The following is a 23,163-nucleotide window of genomic DNA, read 5'->3' on the forward strand; positions in this document are numbered from 1 at the left end:
CTCCAGCTTCTCAGGACAATGGTACTTCATCTGTTGGGCAGTAATGATTTCTGCAGGTGCTCTCCAGCTGGTAGTAAGAGGCAAAGTGCTCCCCTGCCCATCCACGGTGTATTCAGATCAGGCCACATGGATTCTGGTCTTGCTTCTGTCAAGCCAGTTCACCTTTTCAGTCCTCAGTGTCTTCCTCTCTGAAATGGAGCTACTTCCTGGCCTGCCTGCATTGTTTAGTAAAACACAGTGGGCATTCACATCGTGGGCATTAGAAAGACTTGAGTCTATTCGGGATCACTACTCACTGTGCTGTGTGGCCTTGGACAAGTTAGTGAATCTCTCTGAACTTTTAGTATCTACTTCTATAAAAGGGGTAATGATTTGTACATCAAATGGCACCTGTGAGGATTCAAGGAGATGATTATGTGAAATGATTTGCACAGTACCTGGCACATAGTAAGAACTCACTGAATGGTGGTTTTGATTATTTTTAGCTTCCTAAGAAAATAGAGGTAGGAAAAATCATGGGCTCTAGAGTCAAGGAAAAAGCAGGTTCTAACCCTGCTTTCTCCCTTAGGGCTGTATGGTCTTGGGCAGGTTATCTGAGCTTCAGTTTCTTCATCTGTAACATTGGAATAGGAATATTTATTTTGCAGCATTGTTATGATTTTTAAATGAGATAATATTATATGGGAAAAAGGGATAATGTCTGGTTCCAAAGTAAGTTCTCTACAGCTGTTAATTTCCTTCTGCCCTTTTCCTATCACTCTCAGTTAAGAAACTAAAATGGAAAACAAGTGGGAACGTTTTGAAAAAATCTGACACATAAGTACTTCCTCTTGAAGGACAGAGGATTGAAGAACAGTGGAAAGATCAAAACATGAGCATCAGATTGAGGAAGCAGAGCATCTGGGGATTTCATGAATCCAAGCCCTGGGCAACTGGCTTCTGGTAATCCAGTGGTGATTTTCCATTTCCTCAGACATTCATAGCCAAATGTCATGGAAAGAGCAGAATCTTTGGAACCACAGCTGAGTTCAAATTCCCCACTCCACCATTATAAGAGGGCAGACCTGAGGGCAGTTTCTTCAACCTTCTTGCACCTCAGTTTCCTCATCTATAAAATGGGGATAATAAATCCTTCTTCAGAGAGTGGTGGTCAAGTGCCTGGCAGAGGAGCTAATAGAGAGAGCATGTTCAAGTCATAGTGGGTTTTCTTCTTCAAAGGCCGAAATGCTGTTGATTCTGAGTGCCATGATGTCTAGATTTCCTGAGTCTTGATTTCAAGCCTGATTGCTCTATTGTCAGACCCTGTATCTAGCTATAGTTTCCTATTGTCCTTGGATTTAGCTTCTGCCTGCTTCTTCATTTCATCTTCTGCCATTCTTCACTTTAAGCATTGGTCTTTCATTCTCCTATGCACTGTCCTGGGCCGTGCTCTGCCAAGAACATTCTATCCATGCCTTTCCAATGGATGGCTCCATTATGTCCTTCAGTTCATCTCTTCAAAGGAACCTGGGTTCTTTGTCAACCCTTTTATTCTTGATCTCATGGCCATGTTATTTCTTTTATTCCCGTTATCACAATTTTAATTCCACATGATTATTTATTTACTTGTTTTTAATGTGTCTCTCCCACTGGATTGTAAGCTCTACCAGGACAGAGCCTCTACCTGCTTTAGTTATTACTGAATGGTCAGAGCCTGCCATAAAAGATTTTCAATAAGTATTTGATGTATGAATAAATACTAGCCCCTGCATATTAATTTAAGGTTTAAAAATATGGGCATTATGGGCAGAAAACTTTGTGAAGAATTTGAGCTTATCAGAAGCTGCTCTGCAATCTTATTTTGGATAATTAAGCCCAGTCCTATTTTATTATGAGAAAACAACCAGCCACAAAACAACATTCATGGGAACAAGCTGGGATAGAGGCTTCAGATGCGGAGGGGGGAAATTGAGAGTTTTCTTTTCAGTATCCAAAAGGGGAAATGAATCTACTTCTTAAAAATAGTTAGCCAACTTTTAGGCCATAATTATTTCTGTCTGATTTGAGAAAGATGAGCTCGCTCTACTTGTCCCTGTTTCTCTGTCCAAGCAAACGAATGAACAACTGCCATAAACATGGGTTTCGAGTACTGGAAGGATCAAAACCACTAGCATAACTCACAGATAAAAGCTCACAGGAATGTTATCATTCAGCTAAAAGTTTGGAGACTAAAATCTCAAATAGTTTTCTTTCTATTTTCAATTATGGTTTCGCTAAAATTTCTTAAAGATCTTTGCAGTTCTTCCCATTTGGGGATGGAGGAAGTTTTACAAACATCTGGGCTCATGTTGAGCTTGGGTGAATTGCTAAGGCTGATGTATTCAAGGACAACACTGATTTATGCATACAAAAAGAGTCCAGTCATCTGTGTGGGAAACAACACTTGGAGTTAGGCACACGGCTCATAAGAATGTCTGAACAGATAAGAGTTGTCCCTTTTCAGAATCTAGCCATCTTAAGGCAGGACTATTGCCTCCTAATTGGTCTACAGTCTCTGGGTATCCCCAGTCTCCCTCCTATGTATGCAAGCACTGCCATCAGATTATTTTCTTAACTTGTTTCAGTAACTACACCCACTGCCTATAGGTTAGAGGCAAAACCCCTTCAAGGCTCATGTTAATCTGGTGTCAACCCAATGTCTAGGCTTATTTTCCATTACTCCTGACTCCTTTACCCAAACTGTCCCACTAGATAGATAGGTATTATTATTATTATTGACCCCTGAGTATGCTTTTCTGTCTTCCAGCCTCTAGGTTGAGGTCAAAATATCTCTCCTTTGGTGGTACCCATCACCTTTCCCTGGTCTTTCAATGATTCAGGTCTGCCCTGCCTTCTCATGAGGACTCCTGCTCAGAATAATCCACCTCTGAGCTTCTTAAGGATCCACGATCGGCCCCCAGTCCTGCTATTAATCATGTTTTGCATCCCTTGGGTTGTTGTTTTACATGGTTATTGTAGTTCTTGTTGCTTACACTGTCAAGTATGCCACAGTGACCCCAGAAATAATTTAGAGTAGGAGTCCTTCACCCGTGGACCGATAACTGGGTCTGATAATTCTCTATGCTATCAATAATTTCCACTTTCTGGTTAAGGTAGCTTGAGGAGGCATATATTCTTTGCAAACAAGGACTTCTTGAATAAAACAACTGTCATTGGAACATAATTAAGACAGAAATTCCCAACCTGAGGTGGGATGAATTTTTGCAATTCTGTATTCTTAAGGTCAGATATGTCAATGTTCTAAAAGCATACCTGGGGCACTTTAAAAAAAAAAGCAGATTTGAAATATATGGATCCCTTGGATCCATCTGAAACTCAATGCAATAGAATCTTTTGGGAATAGGTATTGCAAACATAATTCTCAAGTGATTTTTATGCATATTCAAGAATATTTAGGGGATCAAGGGAAGCTGACATTAATATCCCTCATATGATAGGGAAGGGAAGTGGAAGAGGCAATAATTCATATGCCTTGAGTGCCTATTGTATGTCTGGAAAAATATTAGGAATTTTCACCAGTAATCCTTGTAATCCTCAAACAAGCCTATGATATAAGTCATCATCAGTCCCTGTTGTCAAACAAGAAATGTCCAAGGATCTCTAAGTGTTAAGTACATGGGCCAGTGAAACTCTGGGTTGCTGGGCTCTGAGCTTCTTACTTCCCACTCTGCATTCCACTCTGCTGGAGCTCCTAGCAAACCCTGAAGGGAGAGCAGCATGGAGGCACAGCCATGCTGGAATTTTCCTGGGTTGGTCTGGGAGGGCTGGCAGATGCTGAGCCATTGGCCGGTAACCCCTGGATCAAGACCCCCTTGACATCTTAAGAGGAAAGTGATCCGCTGAGCTCTGAATTTGCATCCTGGACCTCAAGTCTGTAGCCTGGTAAGCTTCCAATGAAGATCACAGATGCCTGCCTGATCACAAAACCTAACGGTGGAGGCTGCAGAGCATCTGAACATCATTGCAGGTGCAGCACACATACTGACCTGCTGGCTGAGGCTTTAAGACAGCAGCATCCAATATTCTATCTGGACCAAGGGCCTTGCCTGTGTATGGGAGGTGGAGAATAGAGGCCCTGGAAGCCAGTGTCCTGTTTACTATTCAGGAGAAGGTGTGAAGAAAATCACCTATGTGTGAAGGAGGACTGGTGACTGTGCAAACCCTGGACAACACTGGAGCCCATGTATTTGGGGATTATAGGTTGAAAGCAGTGGGTCTCAACATTCAAATCACCTGGGGAGATTTAAAGAAACTCTTGAGGTCCAGGCTGCACCCCAGACCAGATGCCTAGGCAGCAGTGCTTTTTAAATCTCTGCAGATGACTTCAATGGACAGCCTGGTCTAAAGTGCATCCAATGGCCAAGTGATATAAGTTCAAGCCTACAAGTGCTCTGAAGGCAGCTTGCTTTCAGTCACAGTGGGAAAGCTGAGGTGGTCAAGTGTAAACCACCAGCCACAGTCTGCCCAGTTAGGAGAACGGAAAGGGCCTCCTGAAGCTTGGCTCACTGCCAGAGCAGCACCCCTTTCAATTGTTAATTTTCCACTGCAGGGTACAACTGAGAAAAGACGTGTAAAAGGCAGAAGGGAGAGATGGGACGTGGCAGACACAAAGATATAGGAAGAAATGATGTTCTCTCAAGCAGAAAAACACCAGGCTTGGAGAGATGGAATTGGGGTATTAATAGCAGATCGGAGACGGAAGGTGCCTGAATGTCCAGTCTCAGAGGAAGAGCTCTACTTACTGAGTGGATGATGCCTTGCAGAGCCTGAAAGCCGTCATTCACAGGAAACACATGATCCTTACTGTCCGCAATCCGGGCCAGCTGAGAACACAGCAAATACACAAACACATGGGGAGACTGTTAGACTTGGATGTGGAAAATTTAGGAAAGCCGTTGGGGCTGAGGGGCTCTAGTTATATTCAGAACCCAGGGGAATATGAGGCCTTCACTGGGCTCAGGGGCTGCCCTGAAAAGCCATCAGTAATAACAAGCTCACCAGTGGCCTCTCTGGAGCAGGCCAAGGGTTGGCTCCAGCTTTTACATTTGTTTTAATACTTTTCTCCTCGGGAGCAGAGGTAAGAGTGCCCAGCTTGATGAACGCTTGGCCTGGGTTGATATGTTTATAAATTTGGGCACAGGCCATGGGCTCATTTTTCTCCCATTCACCCAAATTCCTGTTGGCAACTTTATCTGAATCAAGCAGATTCAAGTTCCCTTTCAGAGCAACTTTAAATTCAAGCTTTGGTGTTGGGTGAGGCCACCTTCACCTTTCACCCAAACTACCCATTAAGGAAAGGGCTCTTGCAGTTGGTTTGGCTGCTCCTGCTTTATGTAGCAGGAAACTGAGGGCCAGAAGAAGCCGATGTAGGGCTTGTCTGCCCCCAGATCTCTGTGTGGTTCTGTGACTGCCACAGAGTCAGTGTCAGCTGTTGTGTATGGCTTCTAAAAAAAATATGTTTTATTGTTTTTACTGATTGCAAAAGTAATACTTACTCATTGTAAAAACTTAGGAAAATCCAGGAGAGTTAAAACAAAAAGAAAACAAACGTTACTCATAATCCTTCTCTCTGTTCATCTATCATCTATCTATCTTTATTAGCCATTTGATAGATACTGTTCATACTTTTTCTATGTGAACATGCAAATGTCTATTTTAGAAGTGAGCACATACTATTCTCACTGCTTTGTAATTTTGTTTTATTCACTTAATGATATATCATGAGCATTTTCCTATGCCATTAAAACAAAAAGAAACGATGAACTACATTGAGGTACATGTATTTAGATTGCTAGTAAGCTTTTACAACTTGCTTATTATATGCACCTATACACACTTTTTCGCCCACTTGTCCAATTATTTCCATATTTTTGTGTTGAAAATGCATTGCGTTTTTCATGGGTGAAAAGGAACATTTGTTATTTGAATAAGAAAATCATACTTGTCAAATTAAATTTGGCCCGGGTGTGGTGGCTCATGCCTATAATCTCAACACTTTAGGAGGCCATGTTGGGAGGATCACTTGAGCCCAGGAGTTAGAGACCAGCCTGGGCAATACAGTGAGGCTTTATCTTTACAAAAAATTAAAAAAAAAAATAGCCAAGTGTGGTGGTGTGCATTTGTAGTCCCAGCTACTCAGGATGTGCACCTGTATACTGAGCTAATCGGGAGGCTGAGGCGGGAGGATCACTTAAGCCTGGGAGGCAGAGGCTGCAGTGGGCTGAGACAGCTCACTGTACCCCAGCCTGGGTGACAGAGTGAGACTCTGTCTCAAAACACAAACAGAAAAAACCCATTTTCCAAGTTAATTCAGATATCTTTTGACATCCTGGCAATTTAATGTTTGCCAAGAAAGATGCTGCCTTGATGGTCTGTGTTGAAGACCTCAAGAGCATCAGCAAATGACTTCATATTCCTTACACAACCAGTAATTCCTTCCTGTTTAGCATTTCTAGAAAAATAACCTGTTTCAGGGGCATTTATTCCGTTGATCTGCCCTCTGCACTGACTGAACATGTTCTTCATCATTCACAAGCTCAGTATGCTCCAAACCTGAGGAAATCCATGACCATACCTGTGTCTCATTGAAATCTTTCACACCAACACAGTAAACAATTGCACCAAGATCTCGAGACCTATTAGCCTGGGAAAAGGAAACAAAGGACATTAGAAAGAGAAGCAGTGACAAATGAACTCCTCTTGGAGCTACCTGACTAACTTCAATGATGAGGTATTTAATGAGCACCTACCATGTGCCTGGTGCCATACTGGAGAAGGCAATCCCTGTCCCCAGGAAGCTCAGACTTCAGTGGACATCACATTCGAACATAACACATGGTGGACTTGAAAAGACACACTGAAGTAGAGTCTTGATGAAGGGCTTAAAGATGAGGGGAGGAAGGGAAAACTGCAGGCTAAGTTAAATATTCTGGGGAAATGATTACCTTTTCTATTCCTTTGATGGATTTTTACTGACATGCGTTTCTTTGTAATGGGGGCATGATATCACAAAAGAATGGGGCCTTTGGAACTTGATATAGTTGAATTTGACCCCTGGCTTTACTCTGTATCGTGTTTTGGGGATTAAATGAGAACATTTACAGAGCTCCTCACACAAGGCTAGAACCACGTAGATACTCATAAACGTCAGCATGTTTTGTGAATAAAGCCCTTTTCATTCCTACAGAATAAAGTGGTTTAATGGTATGGAAATTGTGGTCCATATTTGAATAGGTAAGTCCATGATCTCTACAATTAAGCATTGGGATGGCAACATAATGAATAATACCCAGATTTTGGCTCGATTTCAATATTTGATTTATTAAAGTCTCTGATAATCTGATTTCCAGATTCTCCTGTGTTTCAGAATGGAAAAAAAAATTGGAAATCCTTGGCACTTACAGTGGGTGCTTAATAACTGATAGCAAACATAGAGCGAGTGCTCAATATACGCATATTGATTTTGATTGTGTTACTTTTTCCCTTTCTTAGTACTCAAATCCATTTCTGTTTAACACTGAATTCTAGAAAGGACAAAAACTTATGTCTTTTTTTCCTTCATGTTAGAAATTTCCCTGCTGCTTTTAGGATAAAATAAACTTTTAGACTCAGTGTAGCCCCAACTTTATTTGCAACAACTCTGTGATTCTTCTCCTCCAGTTGGACTTTATACAGAATTGTCAAGAAGGGAAAAGTTCAATTTCTTTATATCTTGAGCTTTATCTTTCTTTTTCAGAAGGTCTCCTTCTACTGGCACTCTGAATATTTTCCCAAGTTTGTATGTGCCATACCTAAAATTCCTTCCCACTAATCCCTATCTTAAGCCTCTGACACCCCATCATTTATTTTAGTTTCAATTCTTTCCTTATTAGGGTTTTTACTTTATTTGACTGTTATTTGGCACCCAATCAAGCCATCTTGCATTCCCATCACACAGTGAGTTTCTACTTTCAAATACAGAGATGTATTATTTTCCAAATGCTCAGGGAGTGTCTGTCATATTACCTTGTGTATTTCCTCATTAGAGTTACTTTTTGTACTAGTGGGAGAAGAGTTTACCTACATAACTTCTCTAAGTCCTCTGCCAGTGTAGGCTTCAAAGGGCTGACCATTATTTCATGGTAAGACTCACGAGGGCAGCAGCTGTGTCTCACTCGCCTCTGTGCCTCTAGTTTCTAGCAAATGGTCAAGTATATGCCAAGCTCTCAGTTAACACTGAATGAATAAATGAATGAATATATATTTTGTGTTTGTGGAAAGAGCTGAATTTAAAGTAAATAGTTGTCAAGAGCTTGAGGAAAGTGTGATGCTACCATTAACTCCTCTTCTAGAGCCTGCATCTCTAGGATGTTGTTTCTTTCTACCTTGGGCCTGAATGACCCTTTGTCACTAATAAGGCTATAGTTTCAGTACATTTCTATGGTTAACTTGTTTCCTTTTATACTAATTATGCATATAGCTCAAATGTGAAACTTGAAAGAAAAGAATTTCGTAAGTATAAACATTAGTTTTCAATTCATCAGCAAACTTCTTTTTCTAAGTCTATTTATACAAGGTAAAATCTTCATTGAGAGAATTTTTCCACTTGCCTTGAGGAATAATTTTTGAGAACACAAAGAAAAAGAAAAAACGGAACTATTAAAAGAGAGATGACAATTTAACTTTGCTACCAACTGCTGTTTAACTTTGGTTCTTAGAGTGAAAATCTCAGTGATTGATACATTCTGACAAGATTGGCTCTTACATATTTCAAGTAATTCTTTCCCTTCCTCCTGTTTTAGTAGAAAATATAAGGAAAAATTATATCAATGTTTATTTGTTTATGAGTGATATACAGTATTTAAAAACTGTTAGAGCAATATAATGCCATCAATAAAGGCAGGGTAGATATTTTTAATCCTTCAAAACAGAGTAATATGTAAAAATTTTGAAAGGGGAAAACATTTACCATGTGTAAAACATGAAAATTCACTTGTAGAACACGAATTATTATTATTATTTCTACTTATGAAACTCTATTTCATTCAGGGGATTTGCAAAGAACACCTATCACATGAATAGAGAGAGTGTGGCCCATTTTAGAAAGGAGAAGCCCCGTTCCATGTATATGTTTAGACACAGCCAGGCTGTTGCTTACCTCCCTCTCTGAATAGAAAAAGAGATCTTCATGGAGTTCTCCATCAGTCAAAGCAATGATGACGCTGGCTGTCCTGTACCCTGTTTAACACAATACAGACTGGCTCAGTCCACCCTGCTCCACCCAAGGAAACACCCTCTCAGTTCAACCTCTTACGAGTTCAACCACCCAAAGTCAATATTGTGAGAATCACCAACTTTTCTTTTGGGCCTGGAAGCAACTCCAGCATGAAGAAGGACCCCCCATGGGGACAGACTTTAGGGGGAATAGGTTTTGCTTTCTCATTTCTCAGCCTCATCTCGAAAAATGGCCAAACCTGATGAAATGGTCACTAAACCAACATTTGGGAGTAGCACCGGTGAATCAAGTGTGATTATTTTCTATTAGCAGACACATAACTGTTGCCCAAGCTGTGAGCAAACTCCCACCTGGGCTGTTCAGACGTCCTTGTCACCTGCTGTAATGGACCACATACACCATCCCTTGAAGACAGTTCGGTGAAAGTAATAGTCATCATGATTTACAAGTTGACTGGAAGAATTATAGCAGTTGGCAAAACCTACTAGAATTATTTCAGTGATTTTTAGGCTTCTCATATCAGTGTTCACGGTTGATTTACATTAGCAAGATTTGGTGTTGATATTGAGTCTGTTCTGTTTGTTGCAGTTTAGGATGAAACAAGAAATGGACATCTCTATAGGCCTGGGAGGAAAATCTCTACTGTAATATTGAATCTCTTTTTTAAGAGATTTGACTGAGATACAGAAATGCTACTCACGAAAGACACTGTAGTAATAATAGCTAAAATAATAAAAACTTCTATGTGCTAGGCACTCTACTAAGTAGATTTTATGCAGTTTTTTCATTTAAATATAGGAAAGTTTAAATCAAACTGGTATCTTGATCTTAATGTTATGTTCAGTCACAGTAATGAAGAGGCTTGGAGCTCAGAGAAGAACAAGAAAATTAAATTTTACATAAAAATCCAAGACTTTACTAACCTATGAAAGTATTTACTAATTTAATGAATTAAACATGCAAAACTCTTCATGGGAGTTAGACTGTGGCCAAAATGGGATCTTAGTTACTTTTATGTAACTTTTCTTGGCATCAACAGGACAGTGCAGTTTGACCCAATACATGCCACCTTTCTATGCATTCCTTGTTTGTAATGAAATGTGTGTCTAAGAATTACAGATAATATCATACATGTCTTTTGAAACATGAAATGACTGAAGCACTTTTTCAGCAACAAACATGGAAAAAGTTAAATAATTCATAATGGTAGTTCATACTATAGTCTTACCTTGTCTGTTTTCATAATAAATCTGCTCACTGGCCTGAAAAACATACGAAAGAGCCCTTAGACTTATAACCACTGTTTGCCACTCCAAAAACCATAGTGGATAATGGGCTCTGTTGTTGAATGTGCAGCCAATTCAGTCTTGATTCCTTATGTAATTCACCCAGGCTTTGCTCAATTATCAGTGGCTGATATCCATGTAAAGTTACCTCTCATTTAAGTAGTATATAGTTATGTGCTGCATAGCAATGTTTTGGTCAAGGACAGACTACAAATATGACAGTGGTCCCCTAAGGTTATAATGGAGCTGAAAATTCCAATCACCTAGTGACATGGTAGCTGTGGTAACACTGTAGTTCAATGCATTACCATTTCTATGTTTAGAAACAAATATCATTAGTGTTACAATTGCCTACAATGTATAGTACAGTAACATGCTGTATAGGTTTGTAGCCTAGGAGCAATAGGCTATACCATATAGCCTAGGTGTGTAATAGGCTATACTATCTAGGTTTGTGTAAGTACACACTATGATGTCACAATGACAAAATTGGCTAACAAGGCATTTCGTTGAAATCCTTGTTGTTAAGTGATAGATGACTGTACTTGTCAACATGGATCGATGTCTTATTCCTTACGGCCTAGTACTTGTTAAGTGACAGATGACTGTAGTTGTCAACATGGATTGATGTCTTATTCCTTATGGTCTTGTTTTCCTTAAAGCTGAAGTCCCTGAAATTCTGCCTCAATCACTGAAGCTGACATCCAACAAAGGACATTTTTGGAGTGGCGGGACTTGTGTGTGGCGTGAATTTGTGACTGCCAGCCAACCATTAGCTAACAAACCATTCATCAGGGTCAGGGAAGAAGGAAGGGAATCCATTTCTTTAGTTCTTTTGGCTAGAGTTATCAGTGTACAAGTTTATGGGAAGAAAATGTACTCTCTTGCTATTGGGTGCCAGTCAGCCCTCTTAATATAAGTGCCTTATCTCATCAGTCACCCCATGTTGATATTTCAATATCACGCTTTATATTTGGATTTCAAACTGTTTTAAAATTACCCTTTCAAATCCTTCATGCATGTAAGTGTCTCCTCCTGGCAGGACTTTCTGGAGTTCTTCTAGGCCTTGACGGATTTGTTCTCTGAAATCCAAAGACACTCTGTTAGTCTTATTTGAGTATTTTTTACTTTGCTATTGTAGTCATATGTACTAGTCTTCTTCTTACCTCTGTGGATACTGCTGTCTAGTCCCAGTAATTCCCCAAAAGCCTATCAAAGGGAAGGCCTTTATATTATCCATTCAGGGTCAACCATAGCACAGGATGAGTGAGATTTCAAGGATTAAGGGGAAAGACTCTTCTGCAGGAATCTCCATCTGCTTGTAAACACTTTCCTTTCCCTTAACACAGACAATGTTTTCTTTCTACATTGGAAATGAGTCTCTAAATGCTGCTCCTGATGGGACACACAGCAACTTAGACAACAATACAAATGGCTCATGTGAGCCAGAAAGAGGTGAGAACCAAGAACCCAGGGAAAGGCCACCACAAGGACGCAGGTGGAAGAGGGTGGCATCCACAGCAAACTGCCACCGCACGGGTGTGCCAAAGGAAACGGAAAATAAAAACCCAAGGAATCTCCGCTTTCCAGGATGTTTTCTGTGGGCCTGTGCCTGTGTTTTCTTACTCTGATTGCTCAAGGTGACAGTGCGGGCAGAAAGAGTCCAACTGGTAGTGGGAAATATAAATGACTTGGGGGCCAAATGGAATCTTTGTGGACCATTCTCTCTGGGATGTAAGAAGTCTACATTCACGTTCCTGTCTTTTAAATAGCTCCATATTGTGCCAAAAAGGGCAATAAGGTAAAATTTCTGACTCACATACCTTATTCATAAACTGTAACCCTATGAAGGGTTTGAAATTTTGCCTTCCTCCTGCTGGGGTCTTTTTAGTGGTACAGGGTGGAGATGCTCTATTTAAATTGGGAAGAGAAACTCTTTTGAATAGGAAAAAATCTAACATTTATTGAGCATCCGCTATATACAAGGTAGTGACCAAAGATTTCTGATTTCATCCTCATAATAACCACTGAAAGTGAGTATTACTGTCCTTACATTACAGGTAAGAAAACTTGGGCTCAGAGAGGTTAAGTAGGAGAGTGGAGACTTGAAGTCAAATCTACCTGACTCAAAAAAGGCTTTCTCCTCTGCAAAGCAGCCTCTAGCATGGAACAATGCTAGAGAAGTGGGAACCTTGCATCAGTGAAAGGCAATGGCAGTTCCTAACACTGTCTGGGAACCTATGGCTCTGAGAACTTATGGTGCCAGGCTCTGTCTAAATACATGAAATACAATCAATCCACTTAAGCCTTATGACAGCTCTTTGCAGTAGTACTATTGTTACCGCCATTTCACAGATAAGAAAACTGAGTCACAGAGAGGTTACAGAACTTACCCAAGGCCACTCTTACCTAAGACAGAGGTGGGATTTAATCCCAGAGGCCCTGTTCTTAATCAGTATGATAAATACTCTCTTTTTCTCTCACATTTATCCTGGCATTGCTTGGAGGGGGAATTCTAAAGAAAATAGTAATCTTTTGTTAAAACTGATATGATGGGGAGACCGTGGGTGAGGGTGGCTTGCCAGACTGCTGGAGATTTTAAAAGACAAACTGAAAAGGGGTTTGCCTGTACCTGTCCCTGGGCTGCTGATGCTTCATAGGTGGAATATTTAATACCAAGTAACTCAGACTTTGGAAACTGACTATTGTCTTTTCAATACCCGTGTATCAGACCACATGCCCAGCCGCCCAAGTCAGAAACTGGAAGCCCTCCTTGATCCACTAACTTGACTTTCCTTCCTCTCACCATCATCACATTCTGTTAGTTCTACTTCAAACATATCTTGAAATGGACTACTTCTCTATCTCTTCAGCCAACACCACTGTCCCAGCCACCATCATCTCTTGCTTAGCCACTGGGGTAGTCACCTGCTATCTTTTGAGTGGCCTCTTGCCCCCTTTTCCATTCTTTCTCCATAAGGCTGCAAGAATGTCCTTAAAGTACAGATGAAATCATGGCATTCACTCTGGCTCAAAGCCCTTCAACACCAACCCATTATACCTGGGATTATATCCCAAATCCTTTTCATGACCTTCCAGTGCCTATGTAGATGGCTCTTGCCTCCCTGTTCAGCCTCATCTCACATCATTCTGCCCCCACTCTCTTGCCTTCAGCCAGACTGGTCTTCCCAAGCCCCTTTCTCCAATAGGCACTTCACATCGGCAATCACTGCTGCCTGGGAACACTATTTGACCAGTTCTTCATGGGGCTAATTCTTATCCAGCCTTCAGTCCCAAGTTAAATGCCACTTGCTCAGAGTAGTCTTACTTGGCCTTCCTAATCTGAATTGTCTTCCTCTATTAGACTTTTTCCTGGTACCCCACAATTTTGCTTTATAGCACTGAAGATATTTTATAACTAATAACATTTGATTATGCAATTATTTGTTTAGGTTTTGTTTGCTTGTTTCAGTTCTAGACTTTAAATTCCTTGAGGACTGGGCCATGGCTGTTTTGGTCCCCATTATATCTTCTGTGCCTACTACAGTGCCTGGAACATAATAGACTTTCAACAAATACTTACTGAAGGGGTGAGTGGAGGGAATGGATGTCTCCATCGTTACTCATTCTGGGAAGAAACCATTTTGGGGCAGGGATGAGCTTCCCTTGGCCATGTGGAAGGAGGCCAAGCAGGACCTGATCTGGACATTAGCCAGATCTGGTCATTGACAAGTCTGGGCCCATGTGGTGGTTAAAAATCATTCTCTAGGTTGTATTTCTTATATTACCTCTAATATTCCAATAAATCCCATCAAAAGGCATACTTTAATTTCAAACTCTGTTGTTTGGTAATGAGAAAGGGCATATATCCTGGAGGATAAAGATGAGAGCAGTGTCCCCCACCAAGGCCATGCTGGGGGCAGTGCATGGCACCAGCAATCCCCAGGCAGGGGGCAGCTCTGCCCTGTGAGTTGCCAGTTTCATGAGGGTCCGAGCAGCAGAGCTAGTGGCAAGGGGACATGACGGGGAGGCTGGGATAGGAAAATTGGGGTCTGTTTGTGAGCACACAGAGGTGGCACCATGGAACCCCTCATAATAGCTGGGGGGCACTATGGGGCAGAGGGATAATTTCTGACAGTTAGGTGGGAGAAGCTTGGGCACTAAAAGTAAATATGATCTAATTCTTTGGTCACAGACTAGTGAAGTCTGGGACATTTGGGTAACACTAAAAGTGGAATATTGTGTTAAGACTTGAGATTTAAAAAGAGAGCAAAAAAAAAAAAAAAGGCATCTTGGGGGTGTGGAAATATTTGCTTGGCTTCACTGTATTTTTTCCCTGCCAAATAAAGTCTGGGAACTGGGGTATTTTCTCTAAGCCTATTTCCCTTTCTTTACAAGCATTTTCTTGAGGTTTTTTTTTTTTTTTTTTTTTTTGTACCAGAACAATCAAAGGCTGTTTTGGAAAATGTCCTTATCCTTGATGCTTTGTATCTGGCAAGATATGAACTCACTAGCTGCGAGTGGTGATCACAACCTCCCCATTATACCACCCTTGGTGCTCAAAAGATCAAATAACACATGGCCCCATCTCCCTACTCTCTGCCCTTCTTGAAGGACCCACAACATCTAAGCAAACAAAATGGATGGTTTCATAGGAATTGTGGGTGTGTTTTAGTTCTGGGACAACAGCACTATTAATAAGGGTCTATTCTTATTTTCTCTTGGAAACTGAAGGAGATTGGGAGAAAGATCTTTTAGGGGATGATAAGAACCTCTCTGAGGACTTGGTTATTATCAAGTGAAATGTTATCTTCCTGGGAAATGAAAGAGGCAGGGAATCCTATGAAGAGAGGCTGCTATTACAGAGCCCCTGTTTTCCTTGGTGATTTCACATGTCTGCCAGCGTTCCTACTTAGAAGCTAAGGGTTTTAGGCCACTTGTTTTGTGTTCCTTTTGCAACTCCCACTACACTTAATGATTGGCCTCAAGCAGGTGACTGGCAAATGAATGATTCCAGTTTGGATGCATTCACCCATCATTCATTAATGGCCACTGCTATTTGTTGAGCATACACCATGCACCCAGCACTCTGCTGGTTTGTAGGGGTAGAAGGTGGGGAGAATCAGTCACAATGTCTTCTGGGCTTTCTGTTGTTCTAGATATTGCTCTACTCTTCATGATTACTTTCTGGGATTCTGGTTGTGTTATGACAGTTTGATAACATTGCTGATGAAAACATTAAAAGATGAACACATAAGAAAAAAATTAAATTAAAAAAATAGCTGGGCATGGTGGTGTATGCCTTTAATCCCATCTACTAGGGAGGATGAGGCAGGAGAATCACTTAAACCCAGGAGGCACAGGTTGAGTGAGCCAAGATCATGCCATTGCACTCCAGCTTGGGCAACAAGAGCAAAACTCCGTCTCTAAAAAATTAAATAAAAGAAAGAAAAAAAAAATAAAAGATGGACACACAAAGAATGTCAAGAAGTGCTTCAACAAGCCTTTATCCCAAGTATTCTACTGAGGTTTCCACTGCAAAATCTCCCTTAGGATTCTGCAATGGCTATCATATTTTGGTTCTATAAAAACAACCTCCATCACCGTCCAAAAATAACCCAATATCAGCTCTGCATTGTCAACTTCCTAGTCTTCTTGTAAAAGAGCTTTATCATCTCTGGTACTCTTCCTTCTTCTTCTTTATTCTGAATTTGTTTTTGTGGATCTAGTTTACACCTGGTATCATTTTCCTTCTGTGGAATTGGACTCTTCTCAAATGCTTTGCAGTTGTTGCCTTTGGTTCTCAACTTATACAGTAAACACCTAGCACTATTTATTACCACTAATGCCACTTCTGGAACATTCCCAGATGGCCTTATGGCTCCAATTGTTGACTATAAGAAAACAGTGTAGTGAACAGAAGAACACAGATTAATTAAAGACATTTTGCTGTTATTTTAGGAGTTACGAAGTTCTACAACCAATTGTAATCATTTGTTTACAATGTATATAAAACATAGTCTCTTTGGGACTTTTACCTAAGCATAGGCCAAAATGATTAATATAATATCAAGATGCATGCTGAACCAAAGCTCCTCTTGTGTACTTTTTAGTGAAATACAATTTATACACAGTAACACGCCCAGATATTTGTTCATTTCCCTTATAATTGTTGAATATATTTCTATAAAATTGTTTATAATATTCTTTTATTATATTTTAACATTTGTAGGATTTGTAGTAATATTCCCTTTCCTGATATTATCTGTAAGTTGTATTTTCTCTCCTTTTAGAAAAATCACTCTTTTTTTTTTTTTTTTTGAGACGGAGTCTTGCTCTGTCACCCAGGCTGGAGTGCAGTGGCACAATCTCAGCTCACTGCAACCTCTGCCTCCCAGGTTCACGTAGTTCTCCTGCCTCAGCCTCCTGAGTAGCTGGGACTACAGGTGCGTGCCACGACACCTGGCTAATTTTTTGTATTTTTAGTAGAGATGGGCTTTTACCATGTTAGCCAGGATTGTCTCGATCTCCTGACCTCGTGATCCGCCCGCCTCGGCCTCCCAAAGTGCTGGGATTACAGGCGTGAGCCACTGCTCCTAGCCCAGAAAAACCACTCTTACCAGTGGTTTATCAATTTATTCTTTTAAAATACTCAACTTTGAGCTTTGTGATTTTCTGTATTATTTGCCTTCTTCTATTATATGTCTATTTTCAATTTTATTGATTCATTTGTTATTATTTTCCTTTCCCTACTTATTTTGAGCTTAATAAGTTCTCTCTTTTTACTTTTTCATTGGTTTTAAATCATTTAAACTTTTCTTCTTTTCTAAGGAAAGCACTTAAAGCTATACATTTACCCTAGGCACGTGACTTTAGCTGCATCCCACAAATGTTGATATGCTGGGTTTTCGTTCTTTGTTGGATACATTTTCTAATTTCCCTTGTGATTTTTCCTTAACCTGTGGATTGTCTTTGACACACAGACTTTCTTCGATAACTTTTTATCTCTAGGAAATACTTTTTATGTTGAAGTCAGCTTTGTCTAATATCCATTCTAACTTTTTATGATTGATGCTTGCACAGTATATCTTTTTCCATTCTTTCACTTTTAATCTATCACCATATTTATATTTAAAGTGTCTCTTGTAAACCATATATAATTGTATGTGGTGGACTGTTATACTAATGTCCCCAAAGATCACTCCTACTATATTGTCCCCTCCCATACTGGCTGTGCATGTGGCCATGTAACTTGCTTTAGCCCACAAGACATCTGTAAATATGACAAAAACTAAGTCTCTATTAGCACAAGAATATTGGAGTTTGTTTTGTTGGACTGTTGCAGCCACTGTGAGGGAAAACCTGGTCTTTTCAACTACTTGAGAAGGAAGGACCATATTGAGAGAGAGATCTTCAGCTGTTCCAGAAGCATTGTATTTCCCAGCTGAGCCTAATCCCCAGCTGAATGCTATATATAAGCTGCATAAATAAGTCCAGGTGAAATCAGCATAAGAAATTATTGTTTCAAGCTCTAATATTTGGGGTATATTTTATGCAGTAATAAATCAATGATATGCTGGATCTTGCTTCTTTAGCCAGTGTGACATTCTCTGCCTTTTATCTGGAATCTTTAGTTCATTTTATATTTAATGTTAAGTCTTGGAGTGGTTGGGTTTGAGTCTACCATCTTGCTATCTTGCTATTTGCTTTCTAATGGTCACTTCTGTTCTTTGTTTCTTTCTCCTTTCCTATATTCTTTTGCATTGATCATGTACTTTTTGGTATTTCATCTAGTATCATCTATTAGCTTTTAAAAACATAAAGCTGTATGTCTTGTCTTTTTTTGAGCAGTTGCTCTATGAATTATAATATGCATCCTTGTTTTATTACAAGCTACTGTAAGTCAATATTATGCTACTTCTCACATAATAGAAAAACCTTTTAATATTATATTTCCATATAGTTCCCTCTTATCCTTTGTGTTATTATTGTCATACATTTTATTTCTCTGTTTGTAACAAATCCCAAAATAGTGTTATTTCTGTCTTAGTCAATTGTCTTTTTACAAAATTATGAAAAGATAAAAAGTAACCCTTTATATTTACCTAAATATTTATCATTTCTGGTACTCTTCCTTCTTCTTCTTTATTTTTAATTTGTTTTTGTGGATCTAGTTTATACCTGGTATCATTTTCCTTCACCCTAAAGAATTCCTTTAGCATTTTTTTCATAGTGCAGATTTGCTGCTGATGATTCTCTTATGCATTTTCCCCCTTCTGAAAATGTCTAATTCTGCCTTAAATATTTTAACGGGCTATAGAATTCTAAGTTGATTTTTTTCTTTTATCTCTTTAAAGATATTGGACCTTCATTCTCTGGATTGCATTTTTTTTTCCTAATAAAAAGTAAGTTATTTTTTTAATGTTGCTTCTCTTTAATATATCTTTCCTGCCTTCCCTCTGGCCGCTTTTTAGATTTTTCAGAAATTTGACTATGATGCACTTAGGTGATGCTTTCTTTGCATTTGTCCTGCTTGAGGTTCTTTGAGCTTCTTGGATCTGTGTGTGGATCATGTTTGGTATTCCAATTACACAAATACATGTTATCAAGTAGTATTGATCACTTGATATTCTCCCATAAGTCACAGGACTGGTTCATTTTCTCCCTCCAGCCCTCAAACTTTTCCCTTTCTGTCTTTCAGTTTGGATAATTTCTATTCACTTGTTTTTAAATTTATTAATCCCTTTTCTGTGGTGTTCAATCTGGTTTTAAACCTATCTGATACATTTTTTATTTCAAATAATGTATCTTTCAGTTCCACAGTTTTCACTTGGTTCTTTCTTTGAGTTTTCTTTTTTTAATTTCTGATCACCCATATCTTCCCCCCCCATTATATTCACCTTTTCCTGTAAATTATTTAACCTATTTATAATAGTTGCTTAAAAGTCCCTGTCCATTAATTCAAATAACTGAGTCATCTGTGGTTTGTTTCTATTAACTATGTTTTTCTTTATTGTGAGTAATATTCCTCTGCTTCTTCCCATTTTTCATAACAGTTTACATTTCAGTCACTGAGTATAAAAAAAGCAGTGGAGACTTCGGTATAATATTGATTTGTGTTGTTTACTCACTGCAGAGCATAACGTTTTTATTCTTTGTGAGCTAGGGTGAGGGGCTGATCATTAGATTCCTCCTTGAGTCAGGGTGAGCTTGGGCTGGGCTGCACCTTTTGTTAGATTAATGTTCCCTGTTATTAGGCCAACTCCTGGACTTTTGCCCTGCCCTGCCTTTGTGATCTTCTCAGTATTTGAATTGGTAGATGGCTAGTGCAGCTTCAGATATTTTTGCTTGACCTTTGTATTTCACTCTGGTAGGACTCCAGAATCCAAGCACAATGAGAATCCACCTAATTATGTGATTTATCTCTACTCCGCAGGCAATTCCTCCACTGCTGCTTTCTTTGAAAAATGCAGAAATGTGGGTGAGGGGGGATAACTTAGGCTGAGATATTTCTTTTTCATTTCAGATTCTAAAGCCTCCTTCTGGCACACATGTTTATGTAAGACTCAGCTGACTTTTCCTTATCCCTGCAGAGTGTCTGTCTATGGCAGACCCACTCCTCCAATTACCCAAACCTAGACCACGCATCCACCTTTAAGTATGGAAGCTTCTGCAGAAGCTTCTCTGCTTAGCTATTATATAAAGGGTTTGTTTCTCTCTAATTCAGTTAATCAGTGCTTCCTGCATCTCTACTAGCCTCATGGAAACATATGAATTTTATTTTGTCTGGGCTTTTCTGGTTGACCATGGAAATGAAGGCTTTTCACATCTCTGAATATCATAAACAGAAGCAGACATACTTTACAGTTCTTTTCTAAATGTTTGTGACTACACATTTGTCTCAAATCAGAAAGAAAAATACTAGATGCTGATTACCAGCATACAAATACACTCTAGTATCTCTTATCTTAAAAAAATTTTTTAAAGTCCTCTTTGATCCCACATCTCCCTCTAGCTACTGACCTATTTATTCACATCTCTCTATATGACACAGCTTCTTGAAACTTGTCTCCTCACTCCTTGTCTTTTCTGGTGGAGTCCTTCTTCAAATGTTTAGTGATCTTTGGCTGTCTGTCCATATCAAATGAATGAGACTAAAAGCCTTGTTGGAAGCTCTGCATGCATGGTGGGCATGCCAATTGATGAATGACCAGCTTTTTTTTTTTCAAAGTTTTTTTTGTTGTTGTTGAAGACTCTCAAATATCATTTTATGTGTATGTATTTTTCCCTCTAAGACATTTATTTCTACAGAGAAGTAGTTTTCAAACTCTTTTCTTAGATTTTAAGTCTGAAATTGGACAAGGAAGAAGGCTGGAAGTAGCAACATTTGTTTTGCAGATGTCTCTATAATTTCTCTGTGCCTGGTGTCCCTGACTATGAAACCATTCTTGTGCAATTTTGTCAGAAAATATGCTTCTCCTCTCTGGTGGAGGTAAAGAAGGGGTAATTTTCAAACTCTAGTGGGAAGGAGGGATGGTTCTGAAGGTTGAAGAGCTTTTAAACAATCAATATTCCAGTTTTCACTCTCTAACCCTTCCTTGCCTTTTGCAATATCCAGGTTTTGAGCTTTCTAGGATTCTACAAGGCTACATGGTTTGTTCATCTTCAGTATTTCCTTCCACAGGATTATATTTGACTTTTCTCCACAGTGCCATATCATTTGCCACTCTTCCTTCCCTTCTATTCTTATATGTGGTGTTTTTATGGTTTAAATATTTCTCAGTTTCCTCAAAGATGGTCTTTGTGCTTTTGTTTCAAGTTTTCCTGGTTTGGGGTTGGTTTTTTGAAAGAAAGGGGAAAACATTTTAACTTATTAAAATATTTTTATTTATTTTAATTTAAAAATCTCATTTTAAAGTCGGAAGTCCTCATTTTTTAACCCACTCTGCTCTGACTTTTGTCTCCACAACTCTGCCTCTGCTGAAACTGCTTCTAGCAAGGCCTGCTACGTTACCAATCCAATGGTCACCTCTCTGGCTTCATGTTCCTCAACCTCTTTCAGCATTAAGACACAGTTGATGTCCTTCATTTAAGCAATGCTCTCTTCTCTGAAAGATTTGAGAGTAGATTTGTGTTTTATGGCATGATTTCCATTACACCATACTCTCTCCTTCTACCTTACCACCTGTTCTTTCTCACATTTCTATGTAAGTTGTTCCGTCTCATCTAGAACTCTAAAGATTGGAGTTCCAGCTCCAGAACTCAGTAAGATCACCCATCCTCACATCAGCACTGTTTTACAAGGTCACCTCATTCTTCCATGACTTCAGAGCCAAACTCCATCAAAGAAGCATGAGCTTTGGAGGAAGACAGACTCGGGATGGAAATCTTGTTCTACCATGTGCTAGGTATGTCAGCTAACCTCCCTGAACTTTAGCTTTCTCAAAGTAAAACAAAGGTGTGGAATGCTAAGATCTACCAGATTTCTTCCAGCTTAGAATATTGCATCTGATTTGAACTGGGAACAAAAGAGCAAGCAGAAATAGAACCTGGGTATCTTCTGGGAACTGGAGAGGCCACACTTGGCAGACAGGAATAGTCCATGATGTAACACAGGATCCAGTGCAGAGCCAGAAGTGAAGCTGACAAAGAGGAGCCCATCAAGGAATTTTTAAAGGTTGCAGCATAAGCTGGCATAAAAGACAAGAGGGATGGTTTAATCACAGGACAAGATGAATTTGTCCAAACTCTTCTTTATACAACTCTATTTTCATTGGTCACACATTTGTGTAGTAATTTCACCATGTGGTTCTATGGCACCATCTGGCTTTTGAAATAAACCCTGTTAGACCTTCACATACCTAAAGACTTAGCAATTTAACTCCTGGTTATCTACAGGCATACCTTGGATATATTGTGGGTTCTGTCCCAGACCACCAAAATAAAGTGAATATTGAAATATTGAAGTAAAGTGACTCTCACAACATTTTTGGCCTCCCAGTGCATATAAAAGTTATGCTATACTATATTGTAGTCTATTAAGCATGTAATAGTAGTATGTCTTTAAAAAGTACATACTTCACATTAGCCAGGCATAGTGGTAGGTGCCTGTAATCCCAGCTACTCAGGACGCTGAGACAGGAGAATCACTTGAACCAGGGAGACGGAGGTTGCAGTGAGCCAAGATCGTGCCATTGCACTCCAGCCTGGGCAACAAGAGCAAAACTCGGTCTCAAAAAAAAAAAAAAAAGTACACACTTCGATGAAAAACACTTTATTGCTAAAGATTGCTAATGATCATCTGAGCCTTCAGTGAATCATAATCTTTTGCTGGTGGAGGGTTCTGCCTCGATACTGACGGCTGCTGACTGATCAGAGTGATGGTTGCTGAAGGTGGGGTGGCTGTGGCAATTTTTAAAAACAAGACAACAATGAAGTTTGACCCATCAATTCACTCTTCCTTTCACACAAGATTTCTCTGTAGTATGTGATGCTCTTTGATAGCATTTTACCCACCACAGAACTTCTTTCAAAATTGGAGCGAATCCTCTCAAACCTTGTTGCTGCTCTATCAACTAAGTTTATGGAATATTCTAAGTTCCTTGTAATTTCAACAATGTTCAT

At 39.6% G+C, this 23,163-nt stretch overlaps 1 protein-coding gene across 3 annotated transcripts in view; it reads right to left on the bottom strand.

The window, feature by feature from the left end:
• Positions 1-23,163, bottom strand: part of ANTXR1 (ANTXR cell adhesion molecule 1) — a 236,348-nt gene that overhangs the window by 166,896 nt on the left and 46,289 nt on the right. For all 3 annotated transcript variants that reach the window (XR_010129955.1, XM_031008064.3, XM_055378912.2), the window contains exons 4-8: positions 11,540-11,621; positions 10,482-10,515; positions 9,176-9,255; positions 6,614-6,682; positions 4,782-4,862 (exon numbers count right to left, since the gene is read on the bottom strand). Coding sequence is in view for 2 of the 3 variants with exons in the window: in XM_031008064.3 (XP_030863924.3) it covers positions 4,782-4,862; positions 6,614-6,682; positions 9,176-9,255; positions 10,482-10,515; positions 11,540-11,621 (346 nt within the window). In the remaining variant the exon portion in view is untranslated. The remainder of the gene's footprint in view (positions 1-4,781; positions 4,863-6,613; positions 6,683-9,175; positions 9,256-10,481; positions 10,516-11,539; positions 11,622-23,163) is intronic.

Source organism: Gorilla gorilla, chromosome 12 (assembly GCF_029281585.2).
Source record: "Gorilla gorilla gorilla isolate KB3781 chromosome 12, NHGRI_mGorGor1-v2.1_pri, whole genome shotgun sequence".
Classification (NCBI taxonomy): domain Eukaryota; kingdom Metazoa; phylum Chordata; class Mammalia; order Primates; family Hominidae; genus Gorilla; species Gorilla gorilla.